Here is an 18,014-nt window from a genome sequence, read left to right on the forward strand (position 1 = left end):
GGTAGCTGGAAGGGCTGTTGGGATCCTTAATGGCATCTTGGAACCAACCAGGCAGTTGTAGAGGCTAAGCCTAGCTGTGTGCACACACTCAGGTGTAGGGACTGGCTATAGATATGTGTGAGGCAGTAGACCTCAGCTGCAAGAATGCACACACTGTTAAGGGCCAGGACTAGGAACCAGGGCTGACAGCAGGCATCAGGGTGATGGTGAGAATAGCAGAACATGTGAACATGGCAACATGAGTCAGGGATGACAGTGAGCCCATGTGCACTTCTAAGTGCCAGCTGAGGAAGCCAGCATGGTGGTGGGAACAGGCAACAGGACCTGGGGCCAGGAGCTTATGAACACACAGCTGAGGGAGCTAGGGCTGGCAGCACTCACATACTCAGATTCGGGGATCAGTTCTACACACCTTGGGGTGCTGGGGCCAGTGACAAAGGTTCAGGTGGCTGCACACATGCCCACGGGTGCAGGGTCAGCCACTGGCTTACACACAGTGGCAGGATCCGGGGCCTTGGGCAGGGGCTCAGGCCATTTGTGAGCACATACACAATGGCTAAATGGAATCCCTGGGCGGGGGCACTGTGGTAAAGATGGCCGGGCAACTATGATGGGGGGAGGTGTTGGCTGAGATAGCTTGAGATGGCAAAGGCTAAAAACTGCAGGGCCTTTGGTGGGAAACTATGAGGGATCCACTGTAGCTACACTGGCTGCTGGTTTCCTCAGTAGTGAAATCTGCTGGGATGCTCTGCGGAACAGGCAGACGGAGTCTGCTATGGCAAACCCTGCAGGGCCCTTGGTGGTAACAGCTACAGGGGGTACGTGGCAGCCAGAAACATTTTGAGGTCCTCAACAGAAAAGGCTGATAGAATCCTATCCAGATCAGGGCACTGGGAACCACAGTGTCCGTGAATGAAACCAAGAGTCTCACCCTTCTTTTTTTTTTAACTTTTTTTGGAGAAGTTTTTGCTACAGGGTGCTTGCACTCTCCAGACAGAAAGAGAGACAGAGAGACAGAAAGTGAGAAATCACCCCCCAGGGGTGATGGCCATGCCGCAATCCCTTCTCCTCCATTCTCCTCTCAGGATCTTGGGCATGCATGCACACGCACCTGGCATGAGTTTAAGCCACCAGGTCTGGGACACGAACCACGGTCAACCACATGGGAGTCCAACAACATAGCCATTACGCCAACTGCTGGTCCCTGAGTCTCACCCTTATTTATTCCCAGCCACCTCCCGATGTCTCAGCTATGACAGTCTCCTCTGTGAAATGGGCAGGGTGAGACTAAAGTTGGTCAGTCAGGCAGCTCCTCACAAAAGAGAAGTTGTATTTGAGTGCTCTCTCTCTTTCCCAGTAAAGGGAACTCACAAGCTGGGGAGTTCCCTCTCAGGGCTGAGCAGTGCCTGCTGGGGACAGGACGGTGTAAGCAAAGTGAAACTTTCTTCCTGTCCTTTTCCTATGATCATCCAAGGCTTGTGTTACTGTGTCTTACTCTCAAGTGGATTCCTGAACTCTTCTAGAGCTAGTTTCATCATGGATAGCTGTTTGCTGTTCTGTGTTGAGGGAACAAGGCTGAGATCTCCCACTCCGCCATCACACTAGCTTTTCAGTGATAATCTCCCTAACTTCTGGCTTTATATATCTCACATTTTCTATTAATACTCTGTGTTTTAGAACACCACAAATATCCTAGGCTAAAGTCATCTGATCCATATGTTATAGTGCAGAATTCTATAATCTTAAGAGGAAACCTCCAGAATTTAAGCAAATACAAAGTCATTTTATGGAAAATGTATGACAGTAAATGTTTTCTTAGTCCATCACAATGGGTGGAGAACTTTTCTTCATTTAAACAGAAAATCAACCTCTTTGCACAACAAGTTGCTAGTACTGCTGACTATTAAGGATATTTAAATTATATGAGTACCCACATCAATCAATAACACATAACAGTGTTGATTTTAGATACCGACTAGCCATGTTTTCATCTCAGCCAAAAAAGACGAATTTGACTTTTTAATATATGTGCTTACTTATCAGTCCTTGAGAAACTATGTGTATGGACCAAAGGGATACTTTCAATTTCTTATTCTACTTTTCTTAAATTTTTTTTTTTTTTTTTTGAGAAACAGAAAGCAAGAAATCATCCCCCAGGGGGATGGCCACACCATAATCCCTTCTCCTCCATTCTCTTCTTGGGATCTTGGGCATGCACACACACGCGCTGGCGTGAGTTTAAGCCACTGGGTCTGGGACTCAAACCACAGTAGACTACATGGGAGTGCAACAACATAGTCATTACACCAACTGCTGGTCCCCCAACTTTTCTTAAATCCTAATTTCCAACATGTTAAACCTACTGAAGGCTACATATTGTGTGTGTCCAATTCTAAAATAGATTTTAGTATACACAGTATCAAATTGCCAACAGTTACATGTTTAATAGGGATGTGTAGAGTTCTCCAGAGAAATAAGACTAATATTAGGGATATAGAGAGATTTATTTTAAAGAATTGGCTCACATTACTGTGGGGCCTGGCAAATTTGAGATCTGTAGGAAGAGCACTACTAGGCTGTAAATTCAGATAATAATTGATATTGTAGGCTTGCGTCTGAAATCCATGGTCTGGTCAAGCAGACAAAACACTCAAGCAAGGTTTCGATGGTGCAGTCTTATGGCAGAAACCTTGGTGTCTGCCTCGGAGCCTTTGACTCATTGGATGAAGCCTACCTATATCATGGAAGGTAGTCTGCTTTACTTAAATCAGACATAATGTCTAAGTGTAAGTGTTTATCATATCTGAAAATTATCTTCACAGCAACACTTAAGACTGGTGTTTGACTGAACAACTGGTGCCACAGCATTGCCAAGATAACAAAATTAAGCATCACAGAAAGTATTTTGTTGGTTTAATTTTAGTTTTATGATGATGGTAGTTAGCATAATGGCTATGTCGCTGGACTTCCATGTAGCCAACTGCGGTTCATGTCCCGGACCCAGTGGCTTAAACTCACGCCAGGGGTGTGTGCATGCGTGCCCAAGATCCTGAGAGGAGAGTGGAGGAGAAGGGATTGCGGCATGGCCATCACCCCTGGGGGGTGATTTCTCACTTTCTATCTCTCTGTCTCTCTCCGTCTGTCTTTCTGGCAAGTGCACGTGCCCTATAGCAAAAAACCTCTCCAAAAAAAAAAAAAAGATGATGGTAGTGGTTCTGGTGGTAATATGAAGAATTATCATGCTTCTTCCATTAGACTTTTTCACCCTGTTTACATTTAATCCACAAGAGAAGATCTGCAATTCAGAAACCAGGCTGAGGTTCCAATATATTTTGTAAGCTCTTATACAACCAAATCTTAATAATGCTACTATGGTTTGCTATTAACATTGTCAAAATTGCTTAATTAGTCATTGTCATTGACTCTTGGACTTTCAATAGTTCTAATAACTTTGTAACATAACTTAAGAATGAACCTTTGTCAGGACAAGCGGGTAGCATGATGATTACGTTCCTGGATTCCCAATGTAGTTGACTGCGGTTCAAGTCCCGAATCCAGTGGCTTGAGACTCACACCTGGCACGTGTGTATGCATGTCCAGGAAACCAAGAAGAGAATGAAGGAGAAAGGATTGTGGTGTGGCCATCCCCCAAGGGGTGATTTCTCACTTTTTGTCTCTCTATCTCTCTGGTGAGCACACATGTCCTATAACAAAAATCTCTCTTAAAAAAAAAAAAAGAAGAAATATCTGTGTTGGGGTCAGCAGGTGGTGTAGTGTTTAAGGCTCTGGACTACTACATGGCAGACAGCAGTTTGATTCTCAGACTCAGCGGCTTGAAACTCACTCTAGGCACATGTGTATACATGCCCAAAATCCTGAGAGGAGAGTGGAGAAGGGACTGCAGCATGGTCATCATCTCTGGGGGGGTAGGGGGGACAGAGAGGGGGGTAATATCTCATTTTTTGTCTCTCTGTTTCTCTGACGAGCACACGAACCCTATAGCAAAAATATCTCTCTCAAAAAAAAGAAAAAAAAGAATCTGTGTCAATAGATAAGTCCTAAAAGAATTAATATATGGAGTGCTTTTTCACGGAAATCCTACTAATATAAATTTGTACATATAAAAATTTTAAATGACTCCACATTCATCAACTTTGACCACACAATTTGGTCAAATAAAAATTTTAGCCAGGATGATTAATTTTATAAAACAAAGTAGTCCAGAGCTGCCCAAGATCTAGCAGATAGAGGATTCTAAAACTAGAGGGCATTACTCTCCTCTTGCAGTGGCTGAAAACCCACCCTAGAAGATGCTGTCATGGCCTCCAAGGCTGAGACACAATGTGGCTTTCTGACTATTGTGTGGGCTTTGGAGTCAAAAGCTGCCATTCATTTGCTGGGTGACATCCAAAGTCTCTCTCCATCTTTATTTCATTGTGACTGTTATTGGGGGATAAATGAGTTTGTGTTTGTAAAGTAACTACGATAGATCTTGTAGACACTCAGTAAAAAGGGTTTATTGCTCTCCTTGGTCTCCGTAGTAACTTAAAAATCCTCTCCACTGACTCACTCCTCTTAGCACCACAAACGACTTCTTGCTAATTCCAACAGTGTGACTTCTTTGGTTCACTTTCATTTCTTCCAAGCCCTCTTTTTTTTTTTTTTTTTAAGAATTATTTTATTTCACTCTATGTTATGTTATTTATTTTAATTTGACCAGAGAGGGACAGAGTGAGAAAGAGAAAGTGAGAAGGCAAGTCATCAGGTCCAGGACTTGAACCGTGTCGACCATGTGGGTTGTGAGTCCAGCACTTTTAACCTCCATGCCACCTGCCAGTCCCGAGGCCCCTCTTTTTAAATACGGACATTTCTATCATTTTTAATCATCAAATATTTATAAAATGCCTATTCTGTGAAAGGTACTCTGCTTCAAGTATTAATAAGAGGACCAGCAAGTGTCATGGTAGTTAAGACGGCTGGATTTCACATGGCCAGCTGAGCGGTTTGAGTCCCAAATGCAACACCTTAAAAGTCACACTGTGGCCATGTGCATGTGTGTCCAAAACCCCAAAAGGAGAAATGAAGAAGGGATTACAACATGACCATCCCCCAGGGGAATGGTCTCATTTCCCTCTTTCTCTGACAAATACATGTGCCCTCAAACAAATTAAGAGGGAAAGGGGAGGGAGGACGAGTTAAAAATATAAATGAGACGCAATCTCTGGTGTCAAAATATCTCTGGGAAGTTGGAAATTATTCGAAAGCCCAGATAGGGTGAATTCTGTTCCTGTTTCCTATGTAAGTTCAAGGTCCGCCCAAAATAGTCTTAAGTCTTCTTGGTCTCTTGTTCTTCCTCCTCCTTTACTCTTGCCTCACTGAAGTTCCAAGTCTTTGTTATGACAGAGATTCCAGAACCTTCATAGGTCACACTCCCTTAAGTTGCTTAGGTCTGAGCAACCTGAGCCACCCGATTCCGCAGCAACCCTGTATAATCTCTGTCTACAAGGCCTTCCCTGGCACCCAAGTTCATGCTACTCAGAAAGAGTGAGCTTGAGTGGTTCATTTTATTTTGAAGCTTCTCTGACAAAGAAATCCAGATGACACGGAACCTACTGAAGATACCTGGAAAATGGCGGTCTTGGGTACGGACTGACCCCCTCCCTCTCTAGGACTTCCTAGACTCTTAGCTCAGGAGTCAGGGACTTTAACACAACTGCTTTAACCTCTCTGCCTGCTTCCTTGAAAATTCAATGTCCTTTCTTTCACTCCTGTTGACTCCTCTGCAGGCCTGGAGGGAAACAGTCAACTCAGCTTCAGAGTGATAGTGCTGATTTCTCCTTTGATTTCTAGAGTTTAATAATAAATAAATAAAGGGTGTCTTCTGCAGTGGATTTTGTGAATATAACCACCTTTGTTCAAATCCTGCAGTCTGGGGCCTCTTAAGATGATTTCATGACTCACCCACTCAAAAAATTTTGAGCATGCATTCCATATATGTGTATATTTATAAATGTTATAGATGTACAATTGGGGACCAGCAGGTGGTATGGTAGTTAAGGTGTTGGATATTCCCACATGGCCAACCATGGTTCAAGTCCTGGACCTGGTGGCTTGCTTTCTCACTTTCCTTCTCTTACTCTCTCTCTCTGTCTATGTTCAAATTAAAATAAATGAAGGAATAAATAAAATTAAATAATTTTTTCAGTTTGTGGTTAAAAAAAAATAATAATAAATGTACAAACTGTACTAATAAATTTTAAAATAGATATCTAAAGATTTTAAAGGTATGAGATAAAATTACATAAAAGTAGAAGTTTTCATATTTTTTCTTATACCCCAGAAAATATCTTGGCAGACACTGATTTACTCTAAACTGCTGGGACAAGGAGTTCTACGGAGGAGGAAATCTGTTACATCACCCACTCTAAGACAAGGATACACAGCATCTGAGGTTCTTAGTAAAAGACCAAAATAATCAAGATAAAAGCTAAAAAAATGGATAGGGGAAAGGATATTGGGACAGTATGATGAGTAATATAAAAGAATAAAAGAGGTGAAGTAGCAGAAAAGGGAAAGGAAAAAAGGTCTAGTAGACAGTAAGAGGTGACCAAAAGTTGTCTCTGATAATGACCTGGCCTCAATAACAAGCAGACCTGAAGTGAGATTTTTGTTTCAGAAGTAACTTTGGCTATCATCTTGACTCTACTGGGACTTGCCATTCTGGCGATTTTGTTAACAAGATGGACAAGACGCAAGCAAAATGGTGAGTAGTGATAAGTTAAAATGGAGATTCCCTGCGGGAGACACAAAGGGGGATGCTAACATCCAGTCTCAGGTTATCTCTACTAATACAATAACTAGAAACTTTTGCCAGTATCCTGAGAATCTGTTTCAACATATGAGCTAAAATACCTGTGACTTATTAGTAATTTCCCAAGCACTTTTACTTTTGTTTCTTTATTTGTTTATTTTTATTTTATATTATTTTTTTAAGGGAGAGATTTTTGCTACAGGGCACATGGAGACAGACAGGGAGACAGACAGATAAAGAGAGAGAAAGTGAAAATCACCTCTCCTTGTGGGGATGGCCATGCCACAGTCCCTTCTCCTCCATTCTCCTCTCAGGATTTCAGGCACTCCTGCACACATATGTGCCCAGCATGATTTTAAAGCCACTGGGTTCAGGACACGAACCACGGTTGACCATGTGGGAGTCTAGCACCTTAACCACTACATGATCTGCTGGACCGTTCCATGAACTTTTAAACTCCCAAAGCTTATGTTATCAATAATGTCAACTACTCTGAAAAGAATCACAGGTACAGTTTAGCAAAATTAATAAAAATACTATAAAAGGAAATTGCCAGACCCAGCAACAGTGACACAAGTGAGAGGGCACTGAAGCCACATAGGAGGCCTGGATGCAGTTCCTGCCCCAACCTGAATCAAACTCACTCTCTCTCTCTTTCATCTCCCTCCCTCTCCCTCCCATGTACTCACTTTCACTTGCTCTCATAAAAGGAAAGAATGTAAAAGAAATAAAAAAGGAAAAGAAAATCTGAACAAAAAGGGAAAATTACTTGAGGGGGGAAAATAGAAGTGAGAAGACAGTATGCTTCTCAAGTACATGCTAATATATATCAATATCTTGTATTATATGGAAAGAACTAAGAAGACACAGGGTAGTATTCATCAATGAAAGAGAGATTGGGGTCAAAAAACCAAGACTTATTTCTATGCCATAAGATTTCCCTTTCCAGGATTTTCCTCAATATCTCTCCCATTCCCTTTTAATCAGTTGTATACTCCCTCTTATTTCCCATCCTCAATGTCTATGAGCCCTCAGAGAATAAGTAGCATAGATGACAAGTGGATAAGACAGGCTGGAAACGATGAGAAGCCGTGAGAACCAGTAATGCATCAGGAGGACCAGCCTGGGAGCAAAGCAGCACAGCAGATTAAGGAGAGACGGGTCTGGGAAGAAACATTCTCATAAGTAGCTATCAGAAACATTTTTTTCCCTATTTTTTCCACAGAAATGTATGTATCCAGATACAGTTCAGAACAAAGTAAGTACTTATCCCCATGAGAACAACATATATAGAATTATCGAATTTTCATAAGCCAGGAACGAAATCTGTCTGTTTACCATTGTGTTTCCCAGCACCTGGCTTGGTGCACCCTACCTTGAACTGAATGCCTAAGTTACTGGGAGAAATCTACCAGCAATTTCTGAGCAGCTAAATTGCAAACCGGAATTGGACAAAATGAGTTAGTGGGGGATAGGCCGACATGACTGTGAGGGTCCGTTTAGATGTTGCCTGTGGTCTGGGAGCAGCACCTGAGATGCCATGTAAACAGCAGACTCCTCAGGATTGGGGCAGATGATTTAGCAGAGTCTAAGTCCAGTAGTGAAGGCTGGAGAGAAGAATCTAATGTCGCCAGGAATAATGACAGTGAACAGCTAAGGTGATTACAATTGAGAAGAAGCGTCCCAAGTTCAAGATGTGGAGGGGTGAAGCAGACTTTCCATGGCAAAGTCTGGAGAGATGCCCAAGTTCCTAAGAAGGATACCCTAGGATAAGAGGGTACAAATAGGAGCTGAGTGCTAGAGTACAGAGAGGTGACAGCTACTTTGAAACTCCTTATGATTGCCATTTGGCCTGGCTGATATTGTGAACCTGTAACTGACAGTCACTCATCACCTCCTTCCACTTATGCACAATCCTTAGCTCCTACAAAGTGATGTGATATTCAGCATCTGTAGTGCACACTTACATTAGCTTTCAGAGTCTTAAATAAAGCACGATTAATAATTAAGAGGCAAAATTGTGGAGCTCTCTCCTTTTTTTCTCTAGGTGCTGGACTTCTGGAGTATGAGGATGAAAAAGGTAAACAGATTAAGAACAATTAGGGAAGCAGTGGAGAAATGTGTTCTATAGAGAGCATGTGACTAATCTCTCTTTGAGCATGATTTACGTCAGCACATCTTTTGCTGACATATCTGATTGACTATCAGTCTCTTTCTCTCTCTCCCTCTCTCTGCACACACGCGCGTGCACACACACACACACACACACACACAAAGAATTGTGTACTTTTTTCAGAAAACGCTAACATTTTCCCTTCCGAAGACCATTTTAAAAAATCGTGTTCAGGAACCAGCAGTTAGCGTAATGGCTATGTCGCTGGACTCCCACATAGTCGACCGTGGTTCGTGTCCCGGACACAGTGGCTTAAAACTCATGTGCGTGTGTGCCCAAGATCCCGAGAGGAGAATGGAGAAGGGATTGCGGCGTGGCCATCCCCCCTGGATGGTCATTCTCCCTGGGGGGTGATTTCTCATTTTCTGTCTCTATCTCTGTCTTTCTGGAGAGCGCATGTGCCCTATGGCAAAAACCTCTCCAAAAAAAAAAAAAAAAGAATTAAAAAAAAAAATCGTGTTCAGCACCTCTTTTCTCCAAGATCTTAGAAAGGCTAAGGAACCTCTCTAGAACAATCTCCTGGATATTTAAAATAGAAGTAAATTATATAATTCACATGTCATGAAGATTAAATGAAATAGTATATGTAAAATGACTCTTTGAAAGGTATACAGTGTAAGAGGTAAATAAAACTTACTATTCCCATTTCAAAAGATGAAATTTATGCTCAAAAAGATTGAGACTTATTCAAGTTCACGTAGCTAAGCAATGAGTTGGATTTTGTGATTGTAAATCTAGTACTCACATATTTACATCATACTCCTCCCACCTGAGCTACGACAAAAAGGGAGGTCATTTTATCATGATTTTCAATATTTGCTATTATTAATAATAAAATTATGACCTGTCCCCCAGATCAGGACATGTGATCTGACATGAATGAGGAATAATGATAAAGCTTTTTTTTTTCCTATATCAAAAAGAAAGAGAGAAACAGAGAAACAGCAAGTGAGAAATCACCCCCCAGGGGGGGATGGCCACATCATAATCCCTTCTCCTCACAGAATCCTGGACACAGAAGCACACACACCAGACAGAGCTTAAGCCACTGGGCCCGGGACTTGAACCACGGTCTATTACATGGGAGTCCAGCAACACAGCCATTACGCCACTGCTGCTCCTGATAAAGCTTTTTTGAAATAAACCTTCTCCAGAAAGTTTCTTTATGGTTATAAAAATAACTTCAAGGCACAGTCTATTTTTTTTTTCTTTTTTTTTTTCAGGGACACATACATACCTCTAATTTCAATGTACCTTAACTCTTACACCCCAAACTCACTGTTCTCTCTAAACATCACTCACCAGGGTTGCCTATATATGTGGTTCTGTTCTCTGTCCTATCTTCTCCAGAACTCATCAAGGGTCACTAGAGTTGCCTCTCCTTTTATTGGAAACTATTAAAATTGTCTATATAGGGAGAGCCAGGAGGCATGTGGTTAAAGTGACTGATTTTTCCATGTGGCCAACTATACAGTTAAGAGTCCTGGACCCTTGAAAATCATGCTGGGCATGTGTGCATGAGTGCCCCAAATCCTGAGAAGTGAATGGAGAAGGGATTATAATGGCAAACCCCCACCCCCTGGGGGGAGAATAATCTCTCTCTTTTTCTCTCTCTTCCTCTCTCTCCAGGAAATGCATGAACCCTACAACAAAATGATACACACATAGACAGATAGATAGACAATTGTCCATACTAGGCTCACCAACTAAACTAGAACTACAGAATTTTGAAGTTATGGATATGGAAATAATCACACACACACACGCACACTCACATGCACACTCAGTACAAGCATGTAGATCTCCAAGAGTTGAAGGAGAAAAGAGAAGGGTAGTTCACTCTGCCTGCCCCCCCATGCCTCACACTTGTACTCTCGACCCTTACTTTCCCTCTTACCTCTAGGATTCCTCTGTCATAAACAAGAGCAAGGAGCAGAGAGCCATGGCATCCTCTCATTCTTTTCTGAAATTGAACCCACAGAAAATGGGATAGCTGGAAAGTAGCAAATCTCTCAGTTGGTTGGCTTTAAACTAATGAGAAACATATTTGTTCATGATCTGTTAGTAAAATTAGTCCATTGTGTTGTTTTTTGTTTTTCTTTTTCGTAAGACTAGAGATCTAAAAAAAAGAAGCAGCAAAAGAAATTTCATCTAATAAGAAGATAACATAGACATATTTGTCAAGGAAGTGTCTCATTATGTTTTCATTTTCTCTTTTAGGACTCCAACATTCATATTCAACAGAAAGTGGTAAATAAATTAGATAGTAGATTGCTAAGAATTTAATACAGAAGCCTATTTATGAAAAGTTAAGAATCTTATATTTTTCCGCAATCCTCTAGACATTTCATATGATAACCAAGGTAAGTATATTTAGGGGTTATGATAAAATTAAAGGAAGACCAATACTTCTTTATACCATAATATGAGACACTATAAAACCTACTGAGATAAAGGGCAAAACAATCAAAGTAGTATGTAGACTATGTGGGGAAATATTCGACCTCTGCACCTGTCCTGTGGCCTCGTGATAAGGGAGCCAGATCCCATAAGACTGATGGCAGTTTAATTCATGATTCCAGGCAGCTTGAATATCCTGAGAGAATGGAGGAGAAAGGAATGCAGTGTGGCCATACGATCTGGGGCCTGATTTCTCACTCTCTCCAGCAAGCACACATGTACCTGAGGCCTGATTTCTCACTCTCTCCAACAAGCACACATGCCCTATGGCTGAAAAAAAATTTTTAAATTAAAATTTAAAGTGTAAATCTGTGGCACATATATTCTATGGAATATTGCTCAGCTATAAGATACGATGACACTCTATGATTCAGAATGGATAACTATAGAAGACTTAATGTTGAGCAAAGTGAGCAGAACTTTAAAAGATACACATTGTATTTCCCCACTCAATTTGTACTGAATATCTGCACTGTATGGCAGAAATGGAAAGATCTGAAGATACACTAGTAAAGATAAATGTAAATGCCAGAGACTGTAAGGGAGGGGAGTGGATAGTAGAGATGGGTGGTAGAGGGTGGGTGTGAGATGCAAAGGGAAAAACACTTAACAGACCTAAAACATGTAAAGTTCTCTGTTGAAAAAATATTGTATTCATCATGATAGGGACTTTCTGAAAAAATGTGAAATTAATCTCAAAATATTAAATAAATAAATGTATAAATAAAATTAAAAGTTTTGAAATCCATTTAGCTTTTTCATACTATACATTTTTATGAACTTTTTATGATAATCATTTTTATCTAAATTTAGTCATTGTGCATCTTTAAAGTGTACAACATGGTTTTTCTCAGCGTGAACACAATGTGCATTAGTGTGCAAAAGTATTAAAATAACTATGGCTACAATATTCGTAATGAATATATGATATCAAAAGATGTAAAAATGACATCAGAAGTATAAAATAAGGGGGGAGAAGGTCAAAGTATAGAGTTTTTATATGCAAAGTTAGGTTGTTACGGTTTAAAATAGTGTTGAAATTATTGACATATGATGTTTTGTATAATCCTATGGTAACCACAAAGTCAAACCTACAGAGGATAAAGAAAACAGAAAAACAAAGAAACTAAAACATACCACTACCAAAAAATCATCAAATCTCAAAGACAAAGACAATAACAGGAAGAAACAGAGATTTTCGAAACAACCAGAAAACAGTTAAGAAATAATTACCTTAAGTGTAAAGGGATTAAAACATCAAATGAAAAAAACAGAAAGTGGTCTACTGGATTTTCAAAAATCAATATTCAACTCCATATGCTGTCTGAAAGAGACTCACTTCAGAGTTTAGAGCACATGTAGGACCAGCCCATGGTGTGTTGGTTGGAGTGGTTAGATAACAAGTGACCAGTCTGAAATCAGCTGTTTAAGGCTTGACCTAGTGATTTGAGAAGTACACTGGACCCATATATATGGATGCCCAAAATCCCAAAAGGAAGGAGAAGAGGAGAAGGGACGGGAGCATGACCATTCCCCATGAAGTGTGCTTTCTCACTCCCTCTCTCTCTAGCAATAATGCACATCTTCTGGCGAATTTTAAGAAAGAAAGAAATATACAGAATAAAAGGGAAGAGAAAAAGACATTCCATGTGAATGGAAAATGAAAGCAGTATGTGGGGTGCCTCTCTCTCTCTCTCTCTACCTTTCTCTCTCTCTCTGTCTCTCTGGAAAGTACACATACCTCCTGACAATAACATTTTTTAAAAATTTATTATAAAAAGTAAAATATGATATGATTCAATAATTCCATTTCTGGGCATATATCCAAATGAATCAAGTCATTATCTTAAAAAGATATTCACACTCTCACGTTCACCGAAGAATTATTCACAATAGCCAAGATATGGGAACAACTTAAGTGTCTATCAATGGATAAATAAACTAGAATAGTGTTCCCAAGAAAACCTTCCAGTTTTTCATCTTTGAAAATGATGGGAGTTGTAGGTTGTTTATATGCCCTTTAGTATGTTGAGGTGCACTCCTATAACCAATTGTTGAGAGTTTTCATCATGAAAAGATGTTGAACTTTGTGAATACATTTTTTACAGCAATTGAAATGGTCATTTTATTCCTTTTATTTTTAATTATATCTCTTGATTTATGCATGTCATACCTGGCACAAATCCTTTCAACCCAGGGATATATCCCAGTTGATCATGGTACATGAATAAATTATTGAATTTAGTTGAGGATTTTTGCATCTTGCTAGTCAGGGAAGCTTACTTGTAATTTTATATTCTTGAAGTCTTATTTGGTTTTGGTATTAGGATAACACTGACCTGGTCAAAATGGTTTGGAAGTGTCCCTCCTCTTCAATTTTTTTTTTTTTTTTTAAGAATTATTTTTTTTAACTTTGCTTATATTATTTAAAAATTAATGTTTAGTAGATTCACCTGTGAATTTACTAAAAAAGTCCTGGACTTTTCTCTGATGGGAGACTTTTTTGTTTGTTGATTTAATCTCTTTTTATTTATTTTATACATTCAATCACTGTACATCACCACAGCTTGTATTTTCTCAGCATGAATATACTGCACACCAGTCCAGTTAAATATATTATCATACACATCATCGACAGACAATCCTCCATTTCTGTGTCCCTTAAATGTCTTTAACAATATACATTTATTCAGATTATCTGTGTTTTCTTGATTCAGCCTTGGTAGGCTGTGAGCATCTAGAAATTTATCTCTTCCTTTTAGGTTATATAATTTGTTGGTTTATAATTGCTCTTAGTAGTTGCTTATGGTTCTTTGTTTTTTTCTGGTATGAGTGATACCTTCTCTTCCATTTCCGATTCTATTGATTTGAGTTCTCTCTTTTTTCTTACTCTAGCTGAAAGCTTATACATTTCATTTATTTTGTCAAAAGACAACTGTTGGGGGCAGCAGGTGGTATGGTGGTTAAGGGCACTGGATTCCCCCATGGCTGACCACAGCTCAAGTCCTGGTCCCGGACCTAGCAGCTTGTATTCTCACATTCTTTCTCTCTGTCCCTCACTCTGTCCCTCTCTGGTTAAAATAAAATAAGTAAATAAATAAAATAATAGATCTAAATTTTAAAATGAGATTTTAAATGAGATTTTTTTAAAGTCAAATCATACTGTTGATCTTTTCTGTTTTTTCCTATTTTATTTATTTATGCTCTGATTTTTCCACAAAAAAAACCTGTATAATCATAATACAGTGGTCCTGAAAATATATAAAAGGCATTTCATTTATAACATATCCAACTCCTTCACCAGACTAACATGCAGGGTATTCATGCTGGGAAAATTCATTTTCTTTTTATTTTTTTGAAGACATTTTTGCTATAGGGTGTGTGTGTTCTCCAGAGAGACAGAAAGTGAGAAATCATCCCCCAGGGGGGATGGCCACTATGCAATCCATTCTCCTCTTGTGATTTTGGGCACACTGGCCCATGTACCCAGCATGAGTTTCAAGCCACCAAGTTCAAACCACTATTAGCTATGTGGGAGACCAGCACCTGAACCACCACGCCACTGCTGGTCCCAGGGAAAATTCATTTTCAATGTTGTAAAGAAATACTGTAATTGAATGTAAAAAAATAAAAATAATAAAATCAAATTTAAAATATATAGAGATGCAAAATAGGTCCTGATCCCTTCTACGCAATTTACTGACAGCTGTAGTTGCCTAATTGATGGGACCATCTTCCTTAGACTCATCTTTAACTTCTTTTTTCATGCCTTCTTCATCTAGTTCCCCAGCAAAACTTATCAATGATACTTGCAAATTTTATTCCACTCTGACCATTTTTCACCACCATCACATTCAAGCACCAACATCTCCCGCCTGGACTATTACAACCGCTTCCTAACTGACTTTCTTGCTTCTCCTCTTGCCTTCTACTAACCACAGTCAGGGAGATCCTTAATAAGTAGTTTTTGAATAAGATCATTAATTTATGATACATCATTATCCCTAATGTACAGAAGAGAGACCCATGCATGAAAAATATTACTGACTTGCCCAAGGCCACGGTGCTTGCAACTAACTCAATCTGGATATAAACACAGAAGTCTGACTCTAAATTTTGTATAAAGTTATTTTCTGGGATCAGCAGATAGTGTAATGTTTAGGTCACTGGACGCCCATGTAGTCAACTGTAATTTGAATCCTGGACCCAGCACTTAAAACTCATGCCAGGCACATATGCATGCACGCCCAAGATTCCAAGAGGAGAATGAAGGAGAAGGGATTGCAGAGTGGCCATCCACCCTGGAGAGTGACTTCTCACTTTCTGTCTCTGTCTCTCTGGCAAGTGTACATGCCCTATAGCAAAAATCTCAAAACAAAAAAAAAAAAAATCCTAATTATGAATCTTTAGTGTACAGTCTATAATCTTAGTATATTCCTATTCTTGACTCCCCTTGGATTTTAGGGTAAAACTTTAATTAGCAAACATTTTATTATTGTCTAAATAAGTCATAATTTAAAATTCAGAAAACCAAATGACTATTTCTCTAGCTTAGTCACCTCTAAGATGACTCTATAAATCGCAATGATCCTATGTTTCTAAGTCCCCAAGCTCTACTAGTATTCCTTCCATTATTCTAGAGATAAAAATATACATTTTTTGGTCAACTTGAAACTATATAAATCCTCTGGCATCAAAATATTAGGTAAGGTCATTATGTTAGTTTAGGTACATGAAATTTAATACTTAAAGTTTACTTGAATTTAAACATATCACATACATATTAAAGTTGCTATAATTCAAAATTTTCTAAATTAATTGAATTCTTTCTTAATATTAATTTTTATAGCAACTGTCAATGTAGCACATGAAAGTGATCTGCATCAAAATGGTATTTTCTTTTTAAAATCCACATAGGATCATAAGAAATGAGTAACACAGTGTAAGACACAGAACGTTGTATATGTTTTGGACTTAATTCTCATCACAGTGAAGCTTGAAACTCATTTTAAGAAAAGAGACATAAAATGTGTGTGTGTGTGTGTGTGTGTGTGTGTGTGTTTGTGTGTTGTCTTTGCATTTCTGGGTAGATCTTTAACTACGCTTTGGTAAAATATCAAATGATACTGCCATACAACATGACTTAGATCAACTACAGAGTATCAGCATTAACATATATTTTTACACTTTTATGAAAACAACAATGACAACACGAGTAGCGTTTGATGTCATTTTCTTGGTCTGTTTCTAGATCACAGAATGTAATCATAATAAATACATGCATATGTATTCATTATAATTTGCTATATTTCATTGAACTTCAATTATCAATCAGATAACTTTATATTTTACCATTCCTTATTCCGACTCAAAATTACTTCGTAACTAATATATTCTTGTATTTTAATATTACCATGTATAGCTTATTATTTTTCTCACTACATATACTTACCTTAATTAACCTTTGCCTGCTTTTTTATATCATTTAACTCATAAATTAAGACAGCAGATTTTGCTTTCGTTTTTTTGACTTCTGGAATATTTGAGGATGATGCTTGAGATATCCTCCATAATAATACTTAAACTATAGAAATAGAACATTCAAACTGATTTTTCTTTATCTTGTTTGTATTTTCAGAGGGATCCAAAGTATGTTACAGTAAGTATTCTCTTGTTTCTAACAAAATTTTGCTTTCCACTGGTAACATTTCTCTGGATTGGAAATGGATGAAGGAAAGAAAAACCCTATCTGTTATATGAATACTAAGCAACAGATAGTCTCGTAGTGCTGTTTGAGAATGGTCTGTTAGTAACAAACACGTTTCCAAAATGACTGGGAAGAAAGAAGAAATAAAGTAGAGGAAATTATAAATGACAGAAAAGGAAGGTAATCAAGATAAAGGGGAGTGGGAGAAGAAAAGAAAAGAGAAGAAAAGGGAAGGAAGGGAAGACTAGGAAAAAAAGTATAAATGTTATAGAAATAACATCTGTCTCCTAAAAAAGTTAAGACTCTTGTCAAAGATCGAAAGGATAAGTAACAGCTGATGGTCGTGGTCTCCAGTACCCATCACCAATCGGTGATGTCTCCTTGGGCCTGGCCTTCAGCCCCCAGAAGAAGCAGGTGGCAATGACTGAAGCTGATATGCAAAGGTTACTGATCCAAATTCTGATGATTCATGTTCTTCTGTGTGTGTGTGTGTGTGTGTGTGTGTGTGTGTTTTAGCACCGTCAGCCAACTCCCTAGGTAAGTGTTTTATGATAGTCTTTCAATTGTACTGTCATCTGGTTTGCAAATCCTGTTGTTTCTATATTTACTTTTACCTTCTTTTAAAAACATATTTAAAATAAAATGCAAAAATAATTAACTCCTGTATATGCACATCCTAGATGTGACAACTAAAAACATTGTGTTGTATTTCTCCCATTACAGAAAATGTTGAAATCTCTTTTGACTCCATTTCCTTTTTCCAAGAAATACAAAACTATTTATTGACCACTGTTCACCAGTATTTACAAAAAGTAAATAATATACAGTTGGGTAACATTCTGATTACTGCAGAGTTACTTAAT

General features: G+C 38.8%; 1 protein-coding gene across 1 annotated transcript in view; it reads left to right on the forward strand.

The window, feature by feature from the left end:
• Nucleotides 1–5,416: 5,416 nt before the first annotated feature.
• LOC102471814 (testis-expressed basic protein 1-like) overlaps nt 5,417–18,014 on the forward strand; it is a 22,463-nt gene continuing 9,865 nt past the window's right edge. The window contains exons 1-7 of the mRNA XM_006164354.1: nt 5,417–5,642; nt 6,677–6,763; nt 8,037–8,069; nt 8,859–8,891; nt 11,205–11,234; nt 17,083–17,103; nt 17,668–17,688. Of these exons, the coding sequence (XP_006164416.1) occupies nt 5,630–5,642; nt 6,677–6,763; nt 8,037–8,069; nt 8,859–8,891; nt 11,205–11,234; nt 17,083–17,103; nt 17,668–17,688 (238 nt within the window). The 5' untranslated portion in view covers nt 5,417–5,629. The remainder of the gene's footprint in view (nt 5,643–6,676; nt 6,764–8,036; nt 8,070–8,858; nt 8,892–11,204; nt 11,235–17,082; nt 17,104–17,667; nt 17,689–18,014) is intronic.

The sequence above is a fragment of the Tupaia chinensis genome, unplaced genomic scaffold (assembly GCF_000334495.1).
Source record: "Tupaia chinensis unplaced genomic scaffold, TupChi_1.0 Scaffold143603_1, whole genome shotgun sequence".
Lineage (NCBI taxonomy): Eukaryota > Metazoa > Chordata > Mammalia > Scandentia > Tupaiidae > Tupaia > Tupaia belangeri.